General features: G+C 39.2%; 3 protein-coding genes across 5 annotated transcripts in view; 2 read left to right on the forward strand and 1 right to left on the reverse strand.

Annotated features, from left to right (window-relative positions):
• Positions 1-3,776: 3,776 nt before the first annotated feature.
• Positions 3,777-9,649, forward strand: LOC137272936 (ceramide phosphoethanolamine synthase-like). The gene is made up of 5 exons (XM_067805362.1): positions 3,777-3,867; positions 4,847-5,892; positions 6,593-6,712; positions 7,055-7,135; positions 8,187-9,649. Exons 2-5 carry the CDS (start codon positions 5,140-5,142, stop codon positions 8,223-8,225), a joined length of 993 nt encoding a protein of 330 aa, XP_067661463.1. The 5' UTR covers positions 3,777-3,867; positions 4,847-5,139; the 3' UTR covers positions 8,226-9,649.
• A 1,533-nt stretch (positions 9,650-11,182) lies between these two features.
• On the forward strand, positions 11,183-16,830 carry LOC137272938 (uncharacterized). Of its 3 annotated transcripts, none has more exons than XM_067805363.1 (4): positions 11,183-11,326; positions 11,728-11,942; positions 15,309-15,484; positions 16,408-16,830. In XM_067805363.1, exons 2-4 carry the CDS (start codon positions 11,829-11,831, stop codon positions 16,445-16,447), a joined length of 330 nt encoding a protein of 109 aa, XP_067661464.1. In that variant the 5' UTR covers positions 11,183-11,326; positions 11,728-11,828; the 3' UTR covers positions 16,448-16,830. The 3 variants fall into 3 exon arrangements, with proteins under 3 accessions (XP_067661464.1, XP_067661466.1, XP_067661465.1); XM_067805365.1 differs by having other exon boundaries at positions 11,201-11,363; XM_067805364.1 differs by having other exon boundaries at positions 11,209-11,326; positions 11,549-11,942.
• A 509-nt stretch (positions 16,831-17,339) lies between these two features.
• The window catches only part of LOC137274467 (THO complex subunit 2-like), a 56,899-nt gene continuing 48,133 nt past the window's right edge, over positions 17,340-26,105 (reverse strand). Inside the window, exons 37-40 of the mRNA XM_067807664.1 lie at positions 24,791-24,848; positions 24,017-24,117; positions 23,683-23,744; positions 17,340-22,588 (exon numbers count right to left, since the gene is read on the reverse strand). Of these exons, the coding sequence (XP_067663765.1) occupies positions 22,567-22,588; positions 23,683-23,744; positions 24,017-24,117; positions 24,791-24,848 (243 nt within the window). The 3' untranslated portion in view covers positions 17,340-22,566. The remainder of the gene's footprint in view (positions 22,589-23,682; positions 23,745-24,016; positions 24,118-24,790; positions 24,849-26,105) is intronic.

Consider the following 26,105-nt stretch of genomic DNA (forward strand, 5'->3'; position numbering starts at 1 on the left):
ACAGATACAGAACATTGTATCATAGTTATGAAGACATAAATATCACGTATGTACTACACAGACGAGCAAAAGAAAATATACACCATGCCTTATGTTAAAAACAGTTCACGACACACCATAAACATAGAGTACAACACCAACTGTAGGATTCATATCAAATATTGCACTATTGAAAAACAGATCTCATTGTTGAACGTCATCAAACGCGTTTCTCTTTTATTTAGTTCGGTAATTTGTTCAAAAAGGGCAATTTCTTCAATAACTCATTCATTCATAATTGTAAACCAAAAGTCACTGTGTTCTGTAATCTGATTGGTTGAAAAGCATGATCAAATGGTATTAGATTCCCGGAAACTGAAAGACTATTCACTGCGTATTGACCTCGCAAACAATTGTTTTGTTGAGTCATCAACAGTGGTGATGTCATTCAAATCATATTGTGACGTAAAGTCAGAATGACGTCACAAATGAGCAACTCCAAACGCTACCATAGGAACCAGCTGAAACGGCCTGCTGATGACACTTCACTGCTGTACCCGTACTCGATGTAAACGAGTGCAGACAGTAAAACCCTTTGGTTTACTTTTGTTTGTACAATGTCGATAAACATCATGTGTTGGCCAATTTCCGGGTGTTATTGAGTATTAAAGAACGGGAATATTTCGGCTGACGCAGTCGGTTCCAAATGAATTCCCGTGCTTCAAATACTCAACAACACCCGGAAATTGGCCAACACATGATGTTTATCTCCTAAAAGATACCCGACACATATATATGAAATGTATCCCCTCGTTCCCAAACGGCGGAACGAAGGTACAGAAGGACCGACGAATGATATATTTTCACTGTAACACTCATTTTGACATGCCTCGTAAGTTCCGAATGATTAATTTCGTGTGATTCGGAAAACAGATGGATAAACGTTGTACAAACCCACAATGTGGAGTACGTTTTCAGCAAAGGTAGGCAACTTTCATGGATCAAATTGTTATGATTAACAATTTGCCGTGACAAAAGGTGAACGAAATCCTCACAGAACCAGCAAAATATAGCACAGAAAAGTGTAAGATTTTCAGTATTTTTGTATTCAGCAAAAACAAAGGCAAGATACAAAAGGTTCACAAGAGAGGTTTCATGTACAATACAACTGAGTCAATCTAAAGTAATGGGTCACAAATATAATGTCAACTGGTCGAAGTCTTGATGTGAGAGTGAGAAACAGTTATGCAGAATGTAACACAGCGAGCGGTCAGGCTGCGGTTATGTTGAGCGTTGATGGAGAGGCCGAGTTATGTAGTCCAGTTATCTGTGTGTATTTCCGTGTCCACATCACAGTAAATGGCCACTATATATACAGTCAACATTTCCTGAAAGTTCGAGCACTTACCAGCATCGTCAGCAACGTGGACTCTTCTAGTCTCCCGGAAGTACGCACAAATAATCAAAACATAAACCCAAGAGGAGGTAACGCTAAAGCATCTCCTGAACGCCTGCTGCCAAAATAGTAGTGAACATTTATGAAACGAAATGTGACCCATAATTATTATCATCCAAAACAATAAACTTTGTGGCCCAGTAAAACTTATTACTTAATTAATAATAAAATTTACAGAAAATACACTCTCGTAACAAAAAGTCGACCTAGTCTTTCGTAACTGGAAAGTCATCAAGTCTCGCCTGGGGTATAATATGATGCGCCCGTAAAATCACAGTCACGCCTCTGCCTGTTTGCGAGTGTACCGATTGATCAGAGGGTTGACGACTTACATTCGCGATTTTTTATAGTAGATTTGAAACACATACGTGTATTAACAGACTTCACTTCCAGTGTATTCGCTGGTGTTCCGCGTAATGTTTTCAAAGCCATTATAGGGCAAGCCATGTAAGTAAATACCAAGAGATAGTAATAGGGTATGATAAGTATAAGCACACCTGTATAAACAACACGTGAACATGCACACGCATGCACACACACACATATTCAGTGGTGATGCAGCAAATGCTAACTATCAAATAAAAACCTTAATTAGCATACTGAATACTTGCATGAATTGCCTTATCCAAAACATATCCTACAAGCACTGGAGCCGTGGGGTAGCCATGTGGTTCAGACGTCCGCTCGAAACGCTGTAGATCCGGGTTCGATTCCCCACATGAGTAGAGTGTGGGAAGCCAATTCCTAGCGTTCCAAGGTGTGGTATTGCTAAAATGTTGCTAAAAGCGGCGTAAAACCAAACTTACTCGCCCACTCACTACAAGTATGACCACATGTACAAGTATGACGCACTACAGGTGAACATGTTGCTCAGAAAAGACACTGTTTTACACCGTAGAGACAGGTTATCAGGCTACATTCTTGAGTGATTCGGACACACATGTTATGACCTGATTACAATACGTATTGCCAATGTAAGAAGCATCCAAATGACGTGAATCTGTAAAGAGGATAAATCTAATTACTGGTCTCGATCTTCGGTAATAAAACCACGCATATCTTTAAGAAAATGACTTAACTGAGTGTTAATGTAAATGCTCATTTACTTACGGTACAACTATATATTGTCATGTAATAGTGAAATCAATACCGAATCAATCGTATCACTTTTTGTTCAACTTCCGCACAATATATATGCCTTTGTGTTTGATGTTATTAAATTTCGATGAAAAATGCGATATTCGAAGTGATATGGGCGTTTCAAATTCTCTTTGTGCCCAAAGCATGAAGTTATATCACTTGAACGGAATTACACGAAACACTGACTATACAGTAGATCTAGCTTGCAAACCACTGTTAAAAACAATTGCACAACGCTGAATACGTCAGACAATACTATTCACTGGATATTGCTGTAGAGGATCCGTCGAACTTCTTGCAACAATATAATGGAAAGCCATCTTTACATCCTTGTGTGGGTAAAATGTGTGTCAGCATTCAGAGACAAATCCGTGAATTGAAAAACATAGGTGCTAAATACATATATAAGACTTGTTAGTTGGTGAATGAAATATACTGCCAAATGCATACAGTCAGAGTATGATGTTTAAAGTTTATTGATCAATATTCAAGATGACTTAAAAGAGTGAACGTTGATCAATGTAAGCGTGAGTGAATGTTTATCGCTACGTTGAGCAATGTGTGAGTGAAACTTTACCGTCATGTATGCAAAGCGTGAGTAAACGATAACTGCCACAATGAGCAGCGCGTAAGAGAAAATTTATTTTACTGCCACATTAAGCAATGTATAAGTGAAAGCTTAATTTATTACTACATTGAGCAATGTACGAGGGAAAGTTTATTTTATTGCCACATTGCTTAATTATTGCCACATTGAGCAATGTACGAGGGAAAGTTTATTTTGTTGCCACATTGCTTAATTATTGCCACATTTAGCAATGTACGAGGGAAAGTTTATTTTGTTACCACATTGAACAATGTATGAGGGAAAGTTTAATTTATTGCCACACTGAGAAATGTGTGAGTGACATATTTTGCCAATAAGTGTGGTGGCCTATTCAATGTGACGCTTTAATTTGAGTGAAGGTTTACTACCGCTGTGAGCAATATTCAAAGCGGCTTTTATAGAGTGAAAGTACAGTGTTCAACTGTGGATATAAACAAGTTCCAAAACTCTACACATCATTTCTATCTAACGAGTATTCATTTATAAAAACATTTCTGAAAATGCAGCAACTCAGTTCCTTTTGTAAATACACATGTATGACACTTCACAAAAGGGCTGTCATGCAGTGTTTAACGGTGACCGGTCTGTCTAAATATAGATTCGACATAGTTAACAGACTGAGGCGTCATGGGAGGCTCCATCGACAGATCAGGGAGGGACTAAGTGAATCGCGGTCATAAATATCGTGAGTATATCTGTCTTCAGACAGTGCAGTTAAACTAAACAGGTTTTACTTCTGGAATCAAAAACTTTCAGCTAAAGGGTAACCTTAAAAGTGTTTGTTTCAGTTTCCGAACAATGATCGTCATTGGTCACCAAAGCGCACCAGAGTTACTTCCCTTGCCTGGTAGTTTCGCCAGTTAGCTAAATTGATGTGGACGACAGTGCGACTGCCCTGCTTCCCGCGGTCACTCGTTAGTCAGGTGTGCTCGGACATAAGCTGTAACCAGTTGTATTCATGCAGTTTGTTTCACGTTCTCCGAACACCATGAACATATTTTCGATTTCTGGAATGTTTCTTGTCACGAAATCAGTTGTTTCTGTGTCATTTTAGACCCCGAAGTTCTAGACTAACAACTAGTCTCTGAAATGAATATATTTTACTGAAAAAAGGTTCATAGTAAAAAAATAATATAATGAAATGAAGCCCCGAGACTTTCTTCATTTTCTAGACTTGCAGGGATTTATTGGATAAATTTGTTTCAGGGTGTCTAGGACAGACTACCGAAGTTCCAACCGAAACTGGTATAGGAAAACCAAGTTTCCTTCATCTATACAACTAAAATGCCTTTGACAGAAGTTAAATTGGTGTATTGGGGTAGAATAGGTACCCGCATTGTACCTAGGGCGGTTCCCAAGTGACGACTCTTGTTATCAGTTTAATGTTGGGTAAACGAGTAGACACGATGCAAGTCTATAAATGAACGTAAGCGTGACTGGACATGTGCAACAAGTAACACGTTGTGGAACGAGACTGAATATCTTTTCCAAAATCTCGTTTACGTTTTCTGCACACATTCATCGGAGAAGATATACGTGATTCACCAATACTGAGACCACGCATTCATGTATTGTGAGGGGTGACCTACTATTTTCTTTGATAAACAGTTAGGTGGCTTGTGTTATTAGACACGATCTAACATGTGTTTTCTTCTTTTCTTTAGTTTTTGGCCAAATAAGCTTGAACTGCCATGACAGCTACAGAAGTGGTCTACCAAATATTGACAGCTTCGTGATTTTACTTGAGTGTTTGGTATTGGTGTTGGAAGTATTATCTGGACACATTCAACTGACCATGAAGAAATATGAACAATGAAATATGAAACAATGAATCTGAATAGACCACATGGCCTTGACTGTGGAAAGGGCAACTGAACTGCCTATCTGCTATTGAATTAAGTATGCTTAAATTTTGAATAAGAATTATTTTGCCAGATTTATTGAGTGGAAGTTTGAAATGGCGCCTTGTTTCCACAGCTTTCGTGGTGATAATTCTGTGATTCTGTCAGTGTGTTGTGTGATAGCATTGTATTACATCATAATGGATATGATCTTATATTATACGCTCCACAACACCAGTTTAGTCAAAGAAGCATCCATTAACGACCCCAGTCGATTCTCACCCTTCCATCCACTGACAATAAGGCTGCTAGTCTTGGACCAGACAAACCATTACATTATCAGGCCCTCCACGGATGTGTTCAACTACATGACCGACTTCAGTAAAGTCTTTTCCTTCATCTCCCCCAACATCATCAGCGTCACTCACGCCGTCATCAGCATCGTCGTTGGAAAGATGGTGTCGTCAGACAACTTGCGTCATCGACAAATGGGAACGTTTTTCTTCGAGCTCCGAACATGGTTGGTTAGTTTTGCTGGTGTCGTCTTTCGCAGCCAGGCTGGTCGGCCAATATTCAGCTCCTTTCACGGTATGTATGGAACAACTCTGAACAGCGTATGCGACATTATTGGAGGGGTCTCCTTGTGCGTAGGCGTTTGCGTCTATGCTGTAAGACATTACGGAAGACGAAGGCCAAATGAGGAGTTTGTTGGAAAAGGTTTAAATGTACACGTCCCATCAAATCGGATGATTGTTTTCAACATTTTCTTGTACGCACTGTTGGTCGTACTATCATACGGATTCCTGGGCTATTTTGTCATGCATCTCGAGCGGTTCCTGGAGACGCCATTCCCAGATTCTCAGCTAACGGTAGGGTTGACTTGGTTCAGCAGTGAGTGTGTGAGTGAGTTAAACTGGATATTTTAGTGGACAACTTTCAGTCATCACAGCATAGAAAGATAACATTAGTGAACCACAGAAGATTAGGGTAATAACTGGTCTTCAGCAACTCACGTCTGAGGCGGCAAACGAGATCGCGTGGCCAGGTTCACCCTGATATGATATCCCAGTTGCGTAGATCGGGACTCACGGAATCAGTCACTGGATTGTCTGGTCCAGACTGAAATATTTACACTATACAGCTGACATATGGTGGAATGTGGCGTTAAACAAGAAACAAGACAAGTCTCGTCATGTATCCTAATGTTTTGATCGATTTTCATAGTATTAGTCACTGGATTGTATCGATGACTGGATTATTGCATTGTATAGCTGCATGAGTCCTAGACAAATGGCCTTGATGCCCAGATGGCCCCCTTTGAACAGGTATTCAAAATGCATGATCATATGTATGGTGATCATTCTATACTCCGGAGGGGAGGTGTGGTAGCCTTGTGAGTAAAGCGTTCGCTTGTCACGCCGAAGACCCGGGTTCGATTCACCACATGGGTACAATGTGTGAAGTCCATTTTCTGGTGTCCCCCATCGTGATATTGCTGGAATATTGTTAAGAGTGGCGTAAAACTAAACTCACTCACTCTAAACAAAAACCTATTTTTCCTTTGACCAGACAGTACAAACGACTCTTCTCCATGCCTCGTCTACCTGGCTCTTCCTCTGGATGTGGCGGTTCTTCACTCAACAGATGTTCCAGTACCTTGTCATCGCCATTGCTATGGACAAAATATGGGTAACATTCCTGAACATAAGTTTTTATGATTACCTCTCCTCTACTTGGCACAAAGAATGCTACAGACATTGAACGCAGCGGATATCTCTTGCAGAGTTGCGTCCCTTCTTCATACAGGAGACTATTGCCGTAGGTTCGAAATTCATATTCGCTAGAAATGCCAAAACTTTATGGATGATCTACTTCTAAGTGTTTAAAAGCGTTCAGCTCAGACTGTAAGTGATGAACACTTACTCGGCGATTCTCTATTCGTGTTGAGTGCAGATGCTTCATGTCGGAGTTTGTATTTATATTTTCCATTCCGGGATTCAGTGGCTGACGAATTAACATTTATATTTTCAGGACTATGTGAGCACGTCGCTGTATTTCTTCTACCCGACTGTGATAACACTCATGTCTCTGTGCTATATCTACATCGTCCATGTGAGTGTCTTACCAAACACGTGAAAAACATCCAACTCCGAACTGATCACCTGCAAATACATCGTGTCAGCAGCTTTGTATGTAGACTTAAACATGCACATGTAACTCCGGCGTAATTAAGTAAATCCAATGACCATCGTTATTTTTATGGTTTTGAAGCAAATCGTAATACGAAATGACAATACGACAGAAACTCAGCCATGGAACTCTGGGTAGGAGGGTGGTGTTTTCTTCAACTGACCAATGGCAACCGAGAATTACTCGAATCGTTATTGTACCCTTAAGGTTAGAAACATGTACTTTTTACGCGATATTTATGTTCTGTGATACAATTTCTTTGATGATGTATGTTTGCCGCTTCACCTTTCGTTTTAAAGGGAAGGATGTGGAGTGGGACTGCTTATATGAAACTGAAATGCTTGCTCACTCACTCACTCACTCACTCACAAGGTATAATGTTTAGTGAAAAAGCCTGGCTGCTGCAGAAGCAAATAGTACATTTACGTTAAGATAGTTGTTTAAGCGTCAAATAGCGTTCACTTTAGAGTGTAAGTCATGCTCATCGTTATTTTGACGATTTTGAAGCAAAACGTAATAAGAAATGACATGTGATTGTAATTGACTTTGATAATACATGGTTATCACTTCATCTTTGTTTGCTTCAACTGACCGATGGTGAACGCACCTTTCATTTTAAAGGGGAATCTAAACCTCCTACAGCACCGACTGAGAAAAATGTGCTTGAGAAACATTTAATTCATTTGACATAGCCGAATGTTTCACGTTGCTGATTATATTTAATTGAATCGAGATGATATAGATCTGTGACCCAGTCGCCATAATCACTGATTTGTCTGGTTAAACAATGGACAGCCGGACTATATCTAGTGATATGACCCCAAATGTTGTAAATGCTACATATATATATATATATATATACATTCTGGTGTCCCCCGCCGTGACATTGTTGGACTATTGCTGAAAGCGGCATATAACTTCCCTCCCTCTCTGTATTCTGGTATATTAATACATATTAAATATTTTATTTCAGATGAATTCTATTATCCTGGGCGGTGAGTTCACCTCGTGACGTTTGCAGATTCCATGTGGACAGCATCAACACGATCTCTGCAAATTCTTCCAAATCCAACCAAATCCCTCAAGAATGTACTTGCGTTTTCAGGACACATCCACGCGATACTGCAAAGCTTTAATAATATTTTGTTTGATGTGTAGTTTATGTATTGATGATATGATGTACTAGACATGCAATACGTGCATGAATGTTGGGTAGTGCCTTTAGTATTTGCAAGACCACGTGCAACTGTGAGTCATGCGTCAACTATGTACAAACTCCTTCGACACCACTTTATCCTTTTGGGAGTTATGGTTTTCTATTACTCTGTGTTTACAGTCCAGGTGAATAAAATGGTTGAATATATTCCTAGACTACGTTCACTAGTTAGCATCACGATAAGGCTATGTGAGTGGGATTGGGTTTGAAACCCGCCAAGATCGGGGTTAGAATTGATCTTCAGTAAGTCATGCTTGTCGGAAGAGGCGAGTAACGGGATCGGATGGTCAGGCTCGCTGACTCGTTTGACACGTGTCAAAGTATCCTAGTTGCGTAGATAGATGCTCATGCTGTTGATCAATAGGCTGAGTGCTGCGTTAAACAATCAATTGGAGACACGGGTTCGGATAACCGTTAATGTGAGACCGCCATGTTAAGGGACAATATACACACTGTGGAGATCGTGATGTGTGGCGAGGCTCCATATCGTGGACATCGGTATATGGAACAATGGCTTGCAGGGTTAATACTCCGTGAATTAAATATAAGGGGCGCTTTTCAAAACAAGATCATGTTACAACGGACCTGGACTTGTCAGTATTACAATGTTTTACACTAGTTCGTATATCAAATTCACCCAGCTACAATTCAGCTTGAAAAACAAAGACAAATTCTGTAACTATTTATATAGATAAAGGTAAATTTATATCATTGGCATTTGAGAATGCGAATGGAAATCATCTTCTCGCACAAAGAATACTGATCCCGCCGTCTGAGGGCCGAGACATATGTACACACTTGGTCTCGTGAAACAATGCCAGTTCGGTGTTAAATTTTAACTCTTTCACTCCTAGGGTGTGCGGTTCCTTTTGCATGTTGCATGGCGTATGGTCAGAGGTTTGAACCCAAGATTTGCACGGAATCCAAATATTAGGTTGTCTGTACCCGTCATTCGGTGTCCGCAGATATGTGCATTACTTCGGCTTTTGAAATAATCTGAATCAGTCCAATGATTGATATCGTGGCCACCCTAAACTTACATATTGTTTACAGCGGCATTATACTCCCACTCACTCTCTCAAACACTCTCAGTCTTTGACTGACATTGAACAGTTAAAAGGTGGAGTTAATTATAACCTCTACATGTCGTAATTAGAACGATTCACATCACTTTGTAAAATAGCGATATTATTCAGAATTAAACAAAACTCTCTGAAGCACCCCTTTTGTGTTTTTGTATTGGTGCTACCAACTCGTTCAAAGACAACATAGTCGTTCAGGTCAAGGAGATATCCGACACAGACAATGATTAATCACAGAAGTCATGGCTCGTGTTCAGCTACAGTCGACGGGGGGTCGGAGACACTTCGTCATATGACATAAATCAACTGTGAATGTGAAGGGTTATTTTCATATAGTCAAGGGTTCTTCTCGACGATTTTCATTCGAATTACTGATGAGTATGCTTATAAAAAATAACATGTAGCTTGATATAAATGTTGAGCATCTAAGTGTAAGATACACTTTACTGCTGTATAGGCGAATGAATGGATAATGCTTAATAAAGAAATGAATAATGCTTAACGACGGAATGGGTAAAATGGGTAAAAGAAATGAATAGTGTTAAACGATAAATGAAAATGCTTAATGAAGACATTAAATAATCTTACCAAAACAAATGAATAAAGCTTAACGATTAAATGAATACTTCTTGAGGTAGAAACGAATATAGCTTTAAGTAGAAATGAATAATATTTCACGAACGGTGGAATAATGTTTTGTTCGGTGAATAATGCGCAAAGTCCAAACATTCCCATCGAGAAGGGACATGCATGTATTGAGCACTCCCACACAAACCTCATCCAAAGAGCACATCTACCTCGTCACGATTCATCGTAGGAACAGATGCCATGAACGATAAAATGTGGGGAGGGTAGTTATATTGTTTCCATAATGTCATCCCCATCTGGACGCTGTACGCTGCTACAAGCCGACGGCGTAACAGACCTGCCTTCAGTTGTATACAGTTGCCACAGTTGGCCAAGTCGTCCGAGTTAAGTCGCCTCAAATGGCATTCCTGTGTTGCTTCTCTTGGGCACGCCAGAAACCTTTGGTTATAGGTTCGAATCCCAATTCGGTGCGCTGATATTTTGTAGACTTGTTATGCAGTGGTAAACGCCCCTGCTATGGTCATACACATAGCCGAAAATCCACTATATGACTGGAGAACTGTACAAGGTGGCGTTAAAAAGTACTCACTTACTCACTCAATAATCCGGAAGATCCTGTCTATATTCCGTATCTCCAACAATTCCCCTTTAACCAGAGGCAACTAACGGGATCGGGTGGTCAAGATCACCAATTTGACTGACACACGTCACCGTGTTCCAGTTACGTAGATCGATGCTCACACTGTTGGATTACCTGGTCCAGACTCGATTGTTCACAGACCGCTCACCATATAGCTGGAATATTGCTGAGTGCGGCATGAAACTAAACTTTTAAAAAATAACCCCAGATCACTAAATTTTTAGTCACATACAATAATTGTCACACGTAATAATTTTCTTTATTTGACATTTATTCACTAGATACTGCAATACTGGGAACTGTGCCTTACAGGTATTGAGACGCTCCCCGCGTGCACCCTGCAACAAACAGGTGCGAGGCCCGTCTCAGGTAGCAGGCTTCCGGGCCACTCAAGGGTTACCTGTGTGATCTTTATGACACGATACGATCGTGTAGGGGGCTTCGTGTCACGTGACACACCTAAACACCCAGGTGGATTATGCCCGTCCGTGGAGGAACGCCGGAGAAGTAGATAAGTCTGATAGTGGTTTACCGTTGTACGACCGACTGCTTTCCCTCAGTACGGACATAATTACCGCTGATCCATGGTAAGGGATCCTTGGATCTGTCAGATCACTGGTCAGCGTGAGTGGAGATCTTTCAAACTTGTAATATAAATGTATTTAGTAAACCTCTGTAATTCCTTCAACGCTGCCAAATTTTGATAAATTTCAGAAGTCCTTGGGTTTCTTTAACGAGACCCGCTCGAGGTAAATTCCAGTGAGGTTTGGATTAGCTCAATACAAATGAGATTATAAGTCTCATTTCAGGAGTAGCGGATCACCTGGATTTCGAGGCAGTGTTTGCTTTCGGATTTAAATCCAGCTGTCCGAAGTCTATCAACAAACCAAACACGATCACAACATTACAGCTGTGAAATATCTCAATATCAATCTATCACGGCGACATATTTTGTTGTTGACATTGACAATATTCTCTGTATAAATAGTTGTCTGGGAGGTCAACTGTGTTAGTTGTGCCCGGTGTGTGAGAAGTCGAGTTGACTCTTCTGTACCCTGCTGGAGAAGGCGTTCGACATCAACTAACAACATGTCGGCCGTTGCCATGGTAATGAGAACAAATGTACATAACAAGTCTATTCAAAAGGAGTTCCTCAGCAAGCTAACGGAATATATGGCCAAACTCTTCGGCATTGAGACTAAGGTAAGACAGAATGTTTGAGTTAGTGAGTGAGGGAGTGAGGAAGGGAGGGAATGTGTGGGTGATCAGAGGAGTGAGGGAGTGAGTGATTCAATCAGACGATGTGGCGTGGTCTAGGACAAAATCGCATCACTCTGGTGACACCTACGGGACGGTTATGCGGCGTACAAACTGAGGTTCCTCAAGATCATTTTGGTCATCAGATCCTGGCAAGCCCACGTGTTTGTTTCATGTTCATGCTTCATCAAAGATGGGTTTACGCTTTCTTATGCAGTTTAGATCAGGGTATGCCTTACTGAACACATGGCAAACGAGTGGTTCACCTGATATGGTATGTGCAATGATATGTGGCTAGAGTGTTAATAACTGATCAAAACCCTGCGTTAATAAAACCAGTTCCCCTCGGTACCGTAGCCAGACGTAGTGCTACAGTGAATGAGCTTTTGATATTTATGTACAGGGACATTTGTTATGAATATGCATAAACAATTATCAGATAACTGTCTTGAATTATGTATAGATATTTGTCATGGATTATGGAGAAAGAAAGTTTGTCTTGTGACAATGCCATCAAACTGGCTGGAAACGTCTTACCCATGTAGAGACATCATCAAAACAAAACTATCGCTAGTCTGTAGATTCATAATTTTTCCCCTGGACAGAAATATGTTAATCTTCAAAGTTCCTAATCTAAATTTCTGTCTTAAGCGCAGAGCCTAAACAGTCTCTCTTTTTCGCTTTCATACAATCGCTGATTGTCGTTTCCTGCTCTATATGTCTTTCATGCAGAAATCGTCCCAGATGTATTACTGTTAACAAGAAATATTCATTTTTATCACCCCACATTGGGTGAATGAAATGACGTCACTATACTTTGAATATTATTGTGACACCATCAGTTACCATGGCGCTACGACCAGATTAAATCCATGACTAATATCTCTCCAGTTGGAGATGGGATAGCTGGTCCTTTGCCCTTAAGGCATTTGTTAATATGTTTACAAACGGGAAATGTACTTTGTTGTTAAACAAAACTTGTGATAAATAGAAAACTTACAAGGTGTGATGATATATTCAATATCAAAAGAAACTGTGATGAGAATCCCATGTAGCTGCAAGATCTCACGCAAGTCAATAACAGTTGATATTCAGTCGTATTCATGTCGTTCATGTTCATTCGGGTCGAGCACACTCTGGCAGTGCTAATCCCTGCCAGTATATCACTATTGACTGCTGTTGAGCAGACAGTTCATGCAAGTCAGTACGGTCGACAACGTTCTTTACATTGGTAACTTCAGTAACTGTATCATTGTGCTGGGTCTAACGCCGGGTTATCAATATGTCGTGTCAAGTATTGGCACGTATATCAGTGTCATGCTGTACAGAGGGCCTAACCATGTCTAACCTCACACTACGACCAGCCATACAGGGAGCTCCCGACCTGTACCATATGCTTCCTCCTGGACTCGTGGCGTTTGGTATTTTTGAAAATGTGAACTAAACTGACGTCCAAAAGAAAGTTCACAACCTCGTTTGATCGTTACTGGAAATGCAGCGGAATAAGAATTGTCACTGATGATGATGATAATGATGATTATGATAATGATGATGATGATGATATCCACATGATGCGATGTGCAGTCTTTGATTCAAGTAAACTCCTTTTATAACGAACAGACGGATAAATCGACTTGTTTTGGTCCCGGTCTATATTTAATCGGAATGCATATCACGAAGTATGGACATACCCCACTGAAATTTATTTAGTTGGCCCTTCCAGATCGTTACGACCGCAGTTACTCGTTTTTTTTTGTAATTTTGATATTTCACTTTCTGATACCCAAGTTGCGCGTTTCTATGAGGTCCGAATAAGTGCATTCCAATAAGCGTTACCAGACCAACCTTTTATCTGTAAGTAGTTGTTAACAGCGCCCCAAACTACGCCCGAATAACGAAGCACTTTTTTTCTGGTATCCAGATAAGACAGCAGCGACGTAGAAGTGTTACATAATTTCCCAGAAACTCTGTTCGAAAGGCTTTCGATTCATCGATTAAGCCAAGTTTTTTCTCCACCGTTAATAGTTCGAATACGGTACCATGACTGTATGTCTGCTTGCTTTCCCCAGGCAATGTAAGATAGTTGCACTGGAGTCCATTTTATCAGGGGTCGGTAATGGTTTAGAGATTTGTGTACGGTTCCTTTACACTCGACAATCTAAGTCTGACAACGTCTGTTTGTGAAACGAACAAGAAACAAGCTAATGACACACAACCTAGCGTTGCAACAGTAAGTGTCATTTGAGAACATGGCGCTCCGTCAGTGACGCGCGACAGCCTCATGACAGTTGAGGTGGTGCTCCATGACCCAATGGATAATAAGTTTGTCTAAACACTCCACGCAGCATTTTTTAACAAGAGTCACTGTCCCTCATACATTTCTTCTTGGAAAGCGACGGTGGGGTAACCTAGTGGTTAAAGCGTTCTCTCGTCACGCCCAAGACCCGAGATCGATTTCCCACATGGGTACAATGTGTGAAGTTCATTTCTGATGTCCACGCACTGATATTGCTGGAGTATTGCCAAAAGCGGCATAAAAGTAAACTCGCTCTTCTGGAAAATGTGTTGGTGATGAGAAACACTACCAGTTCACTAGGCACTACCAGGTAAAAGAAATAAGTGGTGTCAAAACCTTCCAAGGATGAAAACAGCATCCGAAACAATGAAATTTGAGGCCTAAGACACAGCAACTAATGATACTAGGAGACAGGTGCAGTGTGGAGAAACGCATACTGTCATGCAAATAATAAGGCTATGATCATGAAATCAACCGGCGAAAACATATATCACTCATACTGCGACATCAGATTCTGCTGCAGATGTTCAGAACTATATGGCGGCGGGCTGGGAATAATCGAGTCTGGACCAGACAATCCAGTGATCAACAACATGAGCATCGATCTGCGCAATTGGGAACCGATGACATGTGTCAACCAAGTCAGCGAGCCTGACCACCTGATCCCGTTAGTCGCCTCTTACGACAAGTATAGTCGCCTTTTATGGCAAGCATAGGTTGCTGAAGGACTATTCTACTCAGGACCTTCACGGGTCTCCCCATTGCGCAGACCGATGCTCGCGCTGATGATCACGGGATTGTCTGGTCCAGACCCGTTTATTTACAGACCGTCGCCATGTGGTTGAGTGCGGTGTAAAACTTAACTCACTCACCGCCAACCAGGGGGCGACTCAGCCAACAGGAAGCTAGCATGGAGATATACTTTTGTAACTACACACCTAACAAACACACCAAGCACCCTTTCCACTAATTGTATCACGAATGTAGCTTTTAATCATGACAGACTATTTGTTTAGAATGTGACCCTGGAGCTCCACCTGGAAGCACAGATGATGAGAGCAGGATCCACTGCACCCATGATGAACGTTGACCTTCACCACAACAGTAACCGGGCCAGCCAGGCGAACAAACCAGAGCTCGCAACAGACATTGCCAAGTTCATATCAGCTCAGATCAGGATACCTGAAGACAGGTGAGTTTTGTTTCGTGAATTGCAGGTGAACTTTTTTGTTGGGTTAACCGAAGGTGCGCCCTGTGTCACCCTGTGTTGGCGAAGGGTTATGTGTATATTGATGGAAAATATGCAAGTATGGTGGGAAAGCACCCTTGAGTTAAGTTTTAGATAACTGGTAGCAAGGCAGCTTTCTTGAGAGCAGGTCAACTGAACTACTCTGGTCAACTGCAAACAGGACAGGCTGCACTATTGACGAAATGTGCTTGCGGCAAGGTAAACAACAGACAGGGCAAGGTAGAGCCTTGAGAACAAGTGAACTTGGTGGATGCTCCCATGATTGTCAGCTGAAAAGGACCATTGGTCACTCCTGGCTAGTCTGTCGTACAGACCCTGAAGTATAAATATCCAAGAAAATCCACGCAAGACTAGAAAATGTGGCAAGTCTAGATTTCCATAGCTTCAGCTGAAAATGAAGAAAGTCTCAGGGCTCCATTTCATTATATTATTTTTTTTCCACTATGAACGTTGTTTCAGTAAAATATGTTCATTTCAGAGACTAGCTGTTGCTCTTACTCCTGGCTAACTAAGCCAATTGCATCCTATCCCATGGCCCGTTTTGTTACTTAAACTGTCTAGGCCATTCCATTCCTGACATTTTCCAAAGTCAAGGAAAACCAAGTTGTATGGATAGTTAACGTCTTTATTGCAATGGGTGCCACGTTTCCACATACCGTTACACAAGTGATAACTTGCTTGATAGGTGTGTTGGCACCTACACTGAATCCTCGAACTAAATGCAATAAAGAAGTTGACTATCTATAGAACACTGTTTCCTTCATCTTTACAATATCTGACAAACTCAAACTTTTTCAAAGGAGTGATGTAACTGGTTCAGCTTGGGTTTACATATTATTGTTACATTTTCCATGCTTTCCTTGCAGGATACTGGTGCTGTTCTTTGATACAAGGAAATGCACATGAGAACACATCACCGGTATCAATACATCGAAGAACACCTCATCCATAGTGAATCTCCATAGCCTTAATAATTGTGAAACTAGCCACAAAGTGGCATATCCCATTGAACCTAATCTTGTTTTAGTTGTATCCAGTCGCAGATTTTATGCATTCTTGAGACTGTAGATTCATTTACCTGAACCTGAATGTTTACGTATTTTCCAACATTGTCCTGAAACTTCAGTAACCTAGAGTGGCTGCATTCTGTGTAATGAAATAAAACAAATTCATATTTCAACATTCAATGACAACTCTATGATTGGTGTTGAATCTTAGGTACGAAATACGAATTACTGAAATCCAATGCTTTATACGTTAAAATTTGAAGTAATAAACAAAAATATCAATCTTGTGTTTGTTGTATGAAACCACCATTAGACGACCAAGTTTCAATTAGTTGTAGACAACTCGAAACAAGTGCGAAGCACACACAGAGTTGGTAGTGTGTTGAAAACTCTAAGGAATAATTACAGTTGTATGAACAAATGGGTGTTGTTGAACATACTTGAGCAATATATTTCTGACTCTAGCTCATGTCCAGGTAATTCCACAATGCAATCTTGTAGAGCTGAGACTGCTTTGTATATAAGGCCTGATACCTCCACCAAAGAGTACAATCATCACAGCCAACAGCTGGCTCTCAAGAGCTACCCTATTTGTCACAACTCACACCACTACCTTAATCAGCTGAGAAGAAAAGTTTGGACCTTAATTATGGATGGCCAAGACATAAACAAGGTTTTCTAGAAGAGGAGAGACACCCTAAACAGTGATGATTTACCTCACAGACACTGTTAAGGGTCTCACTCAGAAACATGACCTCAGGCATACCTTCACAGAAAACAGACAATATATATTATGTACAAAGTTTTATTACAATTCATAAAATGTATGAACACATTGAGTAGTATGGGTGTTTCAAAAGCAATGTACAAATATCATTACTTGAACAGATGAGAGTACAGGGAACCCTCAGATGTGTCTGACATCTCTCACAGCTAAGAGTATTACCAGGGCATAACCCCTGCCATTATTAGCACTGAAGCTCAGGGAACCAATCAGTATCTTGCACCTGAGGAGTCTTTATTACTTTCACAAATTTATAAAAAAAATTGGCACACATTTTCCTTCTGATTTCTCACAAGTAACCAATAACCTATTTTGATATATCAATCAAACATGATTTCAATTGTTTACTGTTTGTAACACATTTTTGAAGCTTTTAAAACCAAGTTCACCTTTTAGAATGAACAGTGCAAATAACGTCAAGATCATCCCTCCATTGGTTCCCTTGATAAATGATAGGTATATACACACGGAAACAAATTAAACTCTCATTTTCACATAACCTGAATTTGTTTATTTTAGTTATTTTGGCAATATATCATGACAATGCTTCAACAAACGTCTAAACTATCCAATTAACAAGAACACTTTCGTCTCAATATCATAAGATTTAGTGTTAATATACACTGATTACAAAATCAGTATTTAAAGAATCAAATTCATTGTCAGTACTTTAAACTATTCAAACTAATGTTCATGTGATCTGTCAAAATTAACTGTCTAAAACATCCATGGCTGTTTAATCTGGAAATACAAGAGTATACAAGTATGAGGTGCTTAATTATTTTCCAGGTGTATAGTTGGCTTTCCTAATATTGCTTGTTCACTGTGCTTTAAGTACTGAACACAGATCCATGTAAGAAATGCCAAAATAAACAATGTCTGTAACAACTTCGTGGAATCATACAACCAAACTGATGGTCTGAGCACTTATAGAATTCATACATATTCACCAAGTTCTAATGTAAGTTTCAGGTATTCCTTTCACCCAGATGAGGTTAAAAAAGAACTACGTATTCAAAAATACAAATACAAAAGAATGAACAAGTCTGTAAATGTAACAGATGAAAAAATGAACTCTGTATACATCAAATGCACAGACTATGCAAACAATTAATATAAACATAAAATGTTTAAATGGTATTTTTCAAATTGTCATACTCAGTTCATACTTATTTTCATTATTCATTAGCATTAATAATAATCATATTGAAAAAAACAAACAAAAAAAACCCCAACACTTTCTGTCTCATGAGAACTTTATATGGCACATAGTTCCATGACAAGCAGTGTTACTTGTTTCATGAGGATCATATCACTGCTGATACTCATTAAGATACTTCTAAAACACTATCATGACAATGAAAGAACATGTATGATACACTTGTTTCAGTAAAAAGTGAAGAGAACTTACTTGTAACACATACATACTGTTAAACAAGTATACTGTATGAACACTGAGTCAACGAAAATAATAACTTCATAAAGATGTAAAAATGCACAACTGCCAATGAAACGATAAATGTCCCCGTCAATGAATCCTTTCAGGAACATTAGAGATTTGATCTGAACCTCATTTAAAGCACGCCTTAGGGTATGCGATGACTGCATTAGTTTTTTTGAGCGAGTTTAACACCACTCTTAGCAATATTCCAGCAGTAGCAGAGCAGGGGACACCAGAAATAGGTTTCACACACTGTACCCATGTGGGTAATAGAAGATGGGTCCTTGTCATGATGATCAACCACTCTAACTTCTAAGCTACCCACCATCCCACATTCATTTTCTGAAACAGTGAACCGTATAAACAATGTCAGTTTTATGTAGAAGATAGGAGACAGGTCCAAACTGACATGTCTCAGGACATTTACCACTGTAGAGCAGTCCCTTTACGTTTGATTATCAAAACAAACATCACACCTTGCATTGAGGCAGAGTGCTCTAAACTGCTCAGCCACACATGCCCAGACCAATTTTGGGTCATATTAAAAGGTGAATGAAGCGCCATGGTGAAATCAAGAAGCCAAATAGTAGAATCACAAGCTGCTGGCTATCTAGGAGCAACAAGTGTATCCATGATGGGAATTTAACCTGTGTTTCATGGACAAACAAATACCTTTACCACTAATAAAACCTCACCACCCTTTGTACAAAAAAATGCATGAAATTCTTCTCACGCTACCACTGAATTTCATGTGTAGCACTAGCTTCACATCATACCACAAGAACGACTGACCAACTTGGGTTTTATGTCACTATCAGCAATATTCCATTTATATGGCGGCAGTCTACAAATATTCGAGTCTGGACTGGATCAACAACAATGATCAACGACATGAACATGGATATATGTAACTGGGATACCAAAACATGTGTCAACCAAGTTAACGATCCTGTCCACCTAAACCCGTTTAAAGACAAGCATTAGTTCCTGAAGACCAGTTCTAACCCAGACAAATGACAAGAGGGTGTAACTAAATACTTTTATACGGGAGGTAGGTATGACCGATACACCACCTACTGTTTTACACATATTCAACATCAAATGTACATCAGAATCATAATTCGCATTAATATCAGTTCCTAAACAATATAACGTACATCTAACTTTTTACAAAATGGACAAATTGACCGCAATCCAAGACATGGGAAAACAACAATTGTAACAGTATCTATGACTGAGGTCTCAGGAACATCCCCAGATATGACTGAATAAGTGAACGTCACTCTAAGATTGCAGAAACAGGCAAACCACATTCATTATTTCAGGATAAACAGAATATTTCAAAACAAAAACTTATCTAGGGTTCACTTAAACTGCGTTCATACCTAGAATATTCCATGTTTAGATCTATTATTGCATCCTTTGATCAAAATGATAAATCTCAGGCTAAGGATGAATAGAAATTGAGGTGAAGTATCTCCTGAGGGGCAGATCATGGCAAGAAGTGGTGTAGCATAGAACATGGGGAGCTTGTGACTCAAGGTATTTTACGTGCATACTGACCAGTGTGGTAAAACCTGACTGTTCACACCACTGATACTAGAATCTCTGTCTTGCTAGCTCTTGGCTGTCTGCAGACAAGACAGGGCATAAAGCTGTGCAGAAAAACATTTCAGTAAAAATGAACATGCAGATTCAAAGTGATCCTCACTAGGTTGTAGATATTTATCACCAGTGAAGCCCAATAGCATAATTTTGGCACTGACAAACTATGGATTAAGAGTGATTGAGGTATTTAAAAGCTTAGGCAGATAGTGAATGATTAAGGGTCAGAACATTGCACAGGAAATTGTACTGCTGAAAAACATTTGGCCAACTGTCTAGAAGTACATTTTACTGGCTCATAATGTGCATTTAAATCCCATACCACTCAAAATCACATCCTGTTAAGCAGTAAGATGTATTAGGAAGAATTATGACACTGTAACACAAGTGTGTGTATGAAATTACATGGGCTGCTTTATACCATTATAAGAACAAGACCAGCTAGTTCTGTAACTTGTGATTTTATTCACAGAGGTTTTCATTCGGATGAACCACATTAAATGGTAACCCTGGGAATAGGACTGCAATCCCTTTATGACAAGTGAGAGCACTATCTACTTTCCCAATGTACAATGAACTAAGTAACATGTTAATGACAAGGTATGTCAGATGATGACAACTCACAAACATACATCCTACTAAAACCATGGATGGCCCATTCACATTACAAGCCAACTACATGCCTATACCATGGAGGCATTTATTACACCCACTAATTCTCCAATGATCAAACTGGGATGAGCCTATAATCTTTCTTATGATGAAAACATGAATCCAAAGTACAACAGATCCAGTGAGTAAACCATTTTGTACCATGAATGTGATGAATTCCTACGACCACAACGGGTGCATTTTCCAGCACAACATATTACAGCATATGAACCGTTAATGCTTACAACATAGCTATTTCTTCAAAATTACAATCCACTCTGTCAAACAACAATGTATGAAGAGATGAATTGGCACATGGTGATGAATTCCTCTAAAGCTGCCATTACCCCTGAAGCAAACTAAGAAAATAACTCGGTCAAGAGTAGCATTTGGATGTATAAAGTACTTGTCTGGTATTTGCATGTCTTTCCATTTGGCATTAACATGTAAATCAGGACATCACATATACTTAGATATGACTCTCTAAAACATATTGAAATTGGGAATATTGTCAGCAGTGTTGCTTCCTGTATCAGATTAATTTTTATCATATTTTCTATACATAAGAAAAAAATAAGGTTAAAAAAAATGTACGACTGAATCTAAAAGATCTTGTTTTTTAGACACTTTTATCATGAAGGTACTTTCTTTTGAGAAAAGAAGTATCTGTTGAATGTAAAAAATCAATTCAACAGAACAGACGTAAGCGACCAAGCCTCTGAGATGGACTACCAATGGTATTCGAGTAACCCCCCTCTTTAACATGAATAACCATTTAGGCACTATTCAACATTTGTAGCCATTTCTATTAGCAAAAAACCAATGGAATACAACCATGTCTTCATCACGAACAGCACTACTGCACAATAATTTCAACTGCATATAAAACAAACATACATAATAGGGAAGTATGTATTTGATACACATATTACACTGCAGCTACAAGTCAATGCTGATTCAGCACAACTCAACACAGGAAAGCATAGAACAATGAACAAGAGAGCTAACCTCTATATGGTCAGAGTGTCTAACAATCCAGTGTCCTTCAGTTATTGCCTAGGGTTGTGATGTTTCACATATGCATCCCAAAGCATATCAAAACACTCCAAACATCTGTCAAATTGAAACAAGTACATCTCTTTCAGAAACAGTGCACATACAAACAGGTCATTCTCAAATGAAGTGATATGATAAAGTTCATCAGTGACAAAAACTACCTCCGATACTAAGTACTGTAGTACCAACCTAACTGTGGTCATGACACAATGTAACAATTAATCTAAGTCAATGGCTATATTGACAAATGACTGTTTGATCTGCTGTCGTGAGATTCACACTACTGTGACATTCTCGCTAATACTGTGATTTCTTTATCTATATAAACATGAAGGCACCATCGATGATAGAAAATTACGCATACTTGTCTCAAGAGGAAATGTCTGTACACAAAAATAAAATACTTTGTGTGTATATATGTACAACATATACAAAACTTGTTACGACGAGTCTTGGTCCTGCTCGTCCATTATCACAGAGGTCATTTCTTCTTGGAAGATGAACTGAGAGAATTAAGGAAATATACAGAACAATGAGTGAGTGAGTGAGCTTAGTTTTACGCTGCACTCAGCAATATTACAGCTATATGGCAGCGGTCTGTAAATAATCGAGTCTGAACCAGACAATCCAGTGATCAACAACATGAGCATCGATCTGCGTAATTGGGAACCGATGACATATGCCAACCAAGTCAGCGAGCCTGACCACCTGATCCCGTCAGTCGCCTCTTATGACAAGCATAGTTGCTACAGAACAATGAAGAATACATTGTCAAGGTAATTGTGAACGAGTTTGTTGTTATCACTGCTTTCAACTGTATTTCAATTATATCATCCACATGAGAGCTCATACATACTTTCCATTATAGAATAAACTATATTCAGACAGAAATTAAACCAAATTTATGTAAGATCAAACGGCATTAGAACTGGAAAAATAAATAAAATACAAAATCAAAATCTGAGATGAAAGCCTTTAGAGTCCTAATAAAGCATGTGTGTAATCTCAATGAATTTCATACAGCAGTTTTTGAGAAGTGGATAATGTACACCCTCCGGTTGGATGGAACGAACTGGCTGCACAGAACGAAATTCAACTTAGTTTAAACATCTATAAAACTGACAAAATTAAGAAACTGCATACAAAATATGAAATGTAAACCTTTAGAGTCCCTACGAAAGACACACAGAAGTTCATTCAATACTGTTGAGTGATTTTTGTGGACAGACTTCATCCCCTATTACACCATCATCATAGACAAATTCAGCAAAATGTACCTAATTTCAAATGTCATTAAACTTACAAAAAAAGGCCTAATGCAAAAACAAAATATGAGATGCACTCCATTAGAGCCCAAAGAAAATCCATGTACATGTTCATTGAATTCCTTAGAGCGTTTTTTTGTGGAGACTTGGATAGAGTACATTCCCTGTTTTGCACAGACAGAACGATGGACACAAAGGGGGCATAAAAAAAAAAATCAAATTCACAGTTTAGTGTTATTGTTACAGCAACTGACTATTGTTATCAATCATGAACATTGTTTTTTCTTCTATCAACATGATAAACTCAATGTCCTTCTGGTGCTTAAGGATACGTTTTCTCTTTTTTCACTTTGACTTTAGACTTGGCTGGGGACTCGTCAGAATCAAAGACGTCCTGTGAACAAATGTTGCTGAATAATTATCCACATTTGAAAACAATAAACAGATCACATATCTGTAATAAATTCATTATAACAAATATGAACATAGTACATCAATTTCTTCTGCTTCCCTAATAGATTAGATATGAGCTATTTCAATCACTGCCCATTTCATAGAAGACAGTAACCCAGAATTTCTTGTCCCTACTTACTGAAATGTTAACAAATAACCTGAATGACACTACTTCATGGGAAGTTGTCTCAAAATGAAGAATCTGCTACAAACCCTATTTCCACGCCTTGACATGGATGGACTGGATCTCTCCCAGCTATGTTCCCGGCTTCTGCTGCGTCGCCGATCAGGTTCACCATTCAGTTTGGATGTTTCTGAGAAGGAAAGCATGAGTGAGTGAGTGAGTTTAGTTTTACGCTGCACTCAGCAATATTCCAGCTATATGGCGGCGGTCTGTAAATAATCGAGTCTGGACCAGACAATCCAGTGATCAACAACATGAGCATCGTTCTGCGCAATTGGGAACCGATGACATGCGTCAACCAAGTCAGCGAGCCTGACCACCCGATCCCGTTAGTCGCCTCTTACGACAAGCTTAAGAAGGAGAGCATGAGTCAGTAGGGCATCATGCAAAGTGCCGACATATTCAAGCCATTTCTCAGCATTAGATGCTAACAATTCACACACAACATTCAAGGAATCAGACCTTACAATTTAGCATGATCATTTAATGCTTAACTTACAGTGAGTCAAAACGCTCTATCACTTCAAGCAATATTCAAATAACATCACGCCGAGGAACACCAGAAACGCATTTCATACACTGTACCCATTTGGACACGTGAACCTGGGTTGACGGTGTGACAACTGAACATTTTAACCACAAAGCAATGCAAAGTGGTGTAATCATGCCATGGATTGTTACTCTATATTTTATACCACTGGTAAGACGGTACTAGTTTTTATTACGAACAGTCTAATATGATAGACCTGTTATATTTTTGAACTGTGCTGTTAAATAATATATATCCATTGTATCAGTCTTACTTGTATTATCTTCACTGCGCCTCCTCTTGGTCTCATTGTCCATGTCCAGAGAATGGTCCTGAATAGTGAGACTAGTGGATTAGTGTGGGGATAGAGAAGATAGTAGAGAGGAATAGTTGGTTGGTGAAACTGCTGAATGACTTCATAGAAAGATCACATTTGTACAATCCAAAATCAGTCAACAACTGAGGGTTGATCACATTACATCTGATTTTTCATAATTAAAAGCACTTGTCTTGAAAACTCTCCTTCATTGGAAGCATCATGAAAGGATGAATCTATGTGTATGGGAAGATTCTCAAGAAATGTTTAGTGAAATTTTGGGGAAGAGACTCGTATCATTGAAACAAATGAACTTACATTGTCAGAGGTGCCTACCCTAAACGTGCCCTATCAGTAGTAAGTGATGGGAAACACAAGTTTTTTCAGTAATTTTTGTTTGCATAGTGGAAATATACGATCTTTGCTGACCTACTTAAACAACCAATCAGAAACAAGCCTTGGCGTCACGAGAAAGTTCATTCACCCATCGGAATTACACGATCTTTGCGAACATGATTACCTCATTACGCATTATAGCTCCTGATTACAGGAAGTGCTGTACCTGGAGAAAGCTTTGTGGATTGTTCCAAATTGTTTTAGAATAAACGTTTCACTTCTAAGTAATTTTTAAAAGCAATTTGGAATTTTTGACAGAAAATTGTAGTATTGCTGTATACTACCATAATGCTGTAACTAGAAAGTAAAAATCGTAATAATTACAGAGAAATCGTAAGGGTAGGCACATCTGCATTGTAGAAACATGTCGTCTTTCCTTCTAAACACATATCTTTATTTATTTTAAAAAAAATTATAATTGAGCTCCAAGTCGTGCTGCAAAATAATTTAAACTTGAAAACACAAAATACACACCAATTTCAATTTAAACTCCAAATCAGACAGTTACTCCTTCAGTCAGAGATTCTCCTCATAAGCAGGATTGGTACATTGTACTGGATGTCAGGGGTTTGTCAAGTCCAATGTAAGTAAAGAAAACCTTTCTAATATACCACTAACATTTGGCTGCAGAATGTTGCCAATTTCAGAAAAGAAACAACATATTTCATTGGATCAATGCACAGTACATCATCAGCAACACCAATGCACCAAGGAAGATTGCTGAATTGTTAGTTGTTGTAATTCATCTGTCCTATTTAGAGTTCATGCTGTTCGTTTAGTGGAAAATATTGGACACTTATCTTCATTTATTAACTGACCTAAAACCTGACTGGTCGAAAACTTGTAGATATGTCATTATCATGAATCAAAGTTTGGA

The sequence above is a fragment of the Haliotis asinina genome, chromosome 2 (genome assembly GCF_037392515.1).
Source record: "Haliotis asinina isolate JCU_RB_2024 chromosome 2, JCU_Hal_asi_v2, whole genome shotgun sequence".
NCBI lineage: Eukaryota > Metazoa > Mollusca > Gastropoda > Lepetellida > Haliotidae > Haliotis > Haliotis asinina.

What these genes read in the sequence shown, in the direction of transcription:
- LOC137272936 (XM_067805362.1), top strand. Translation starts at nt 5,140, where the DNA reads ATGGCGCCTTGTTTCCACAGCTTTCGTGGTGATAATTCTGTGATTCTG. An exon ending in TTGCTATGGACAAAATATGG is followed by an intron (nt 6,713 to 7,054) that starts GTAACATTCCTG and finishes TTATATTTTCAG; the next exon opens with GACTATGTGAGCACGTCGCT. An exon ending in GCTATATCTACATCGTCCAT is followed by an intron (nt 7,136 to 8,186) that starts GTGAGTGTCTTA and finishes ATTTTATTTCAG; the next exon opens with ATGAATTCTATTATCCTGGG.
- LOC137272938 (XM_067805365.1), top strand. Translation starts at nt 11,324, where the DNA reads ATGGTAAGGGATCCTTGGATCTGTCAGATCACTGGTCAGC. An exon ending in CTGTCAGATCACTGGTCAGC is followed by an intron (nt 11,364 to 11,727) that starts GTGAGTGGAGAT and finishes CTGTATAAATAG; the next exon opens with TTGTCTGGGAGGTCAACTGT. An exon ending in ATCAGGATACCTGAAGACAG is followed by an intron (nt 15,485 to 16,407) that starts GTGAGTTTTGTT and finishes CTTTCCTTGCAG; the next exon opens with GATACTGGTGCTGTTCTTTG.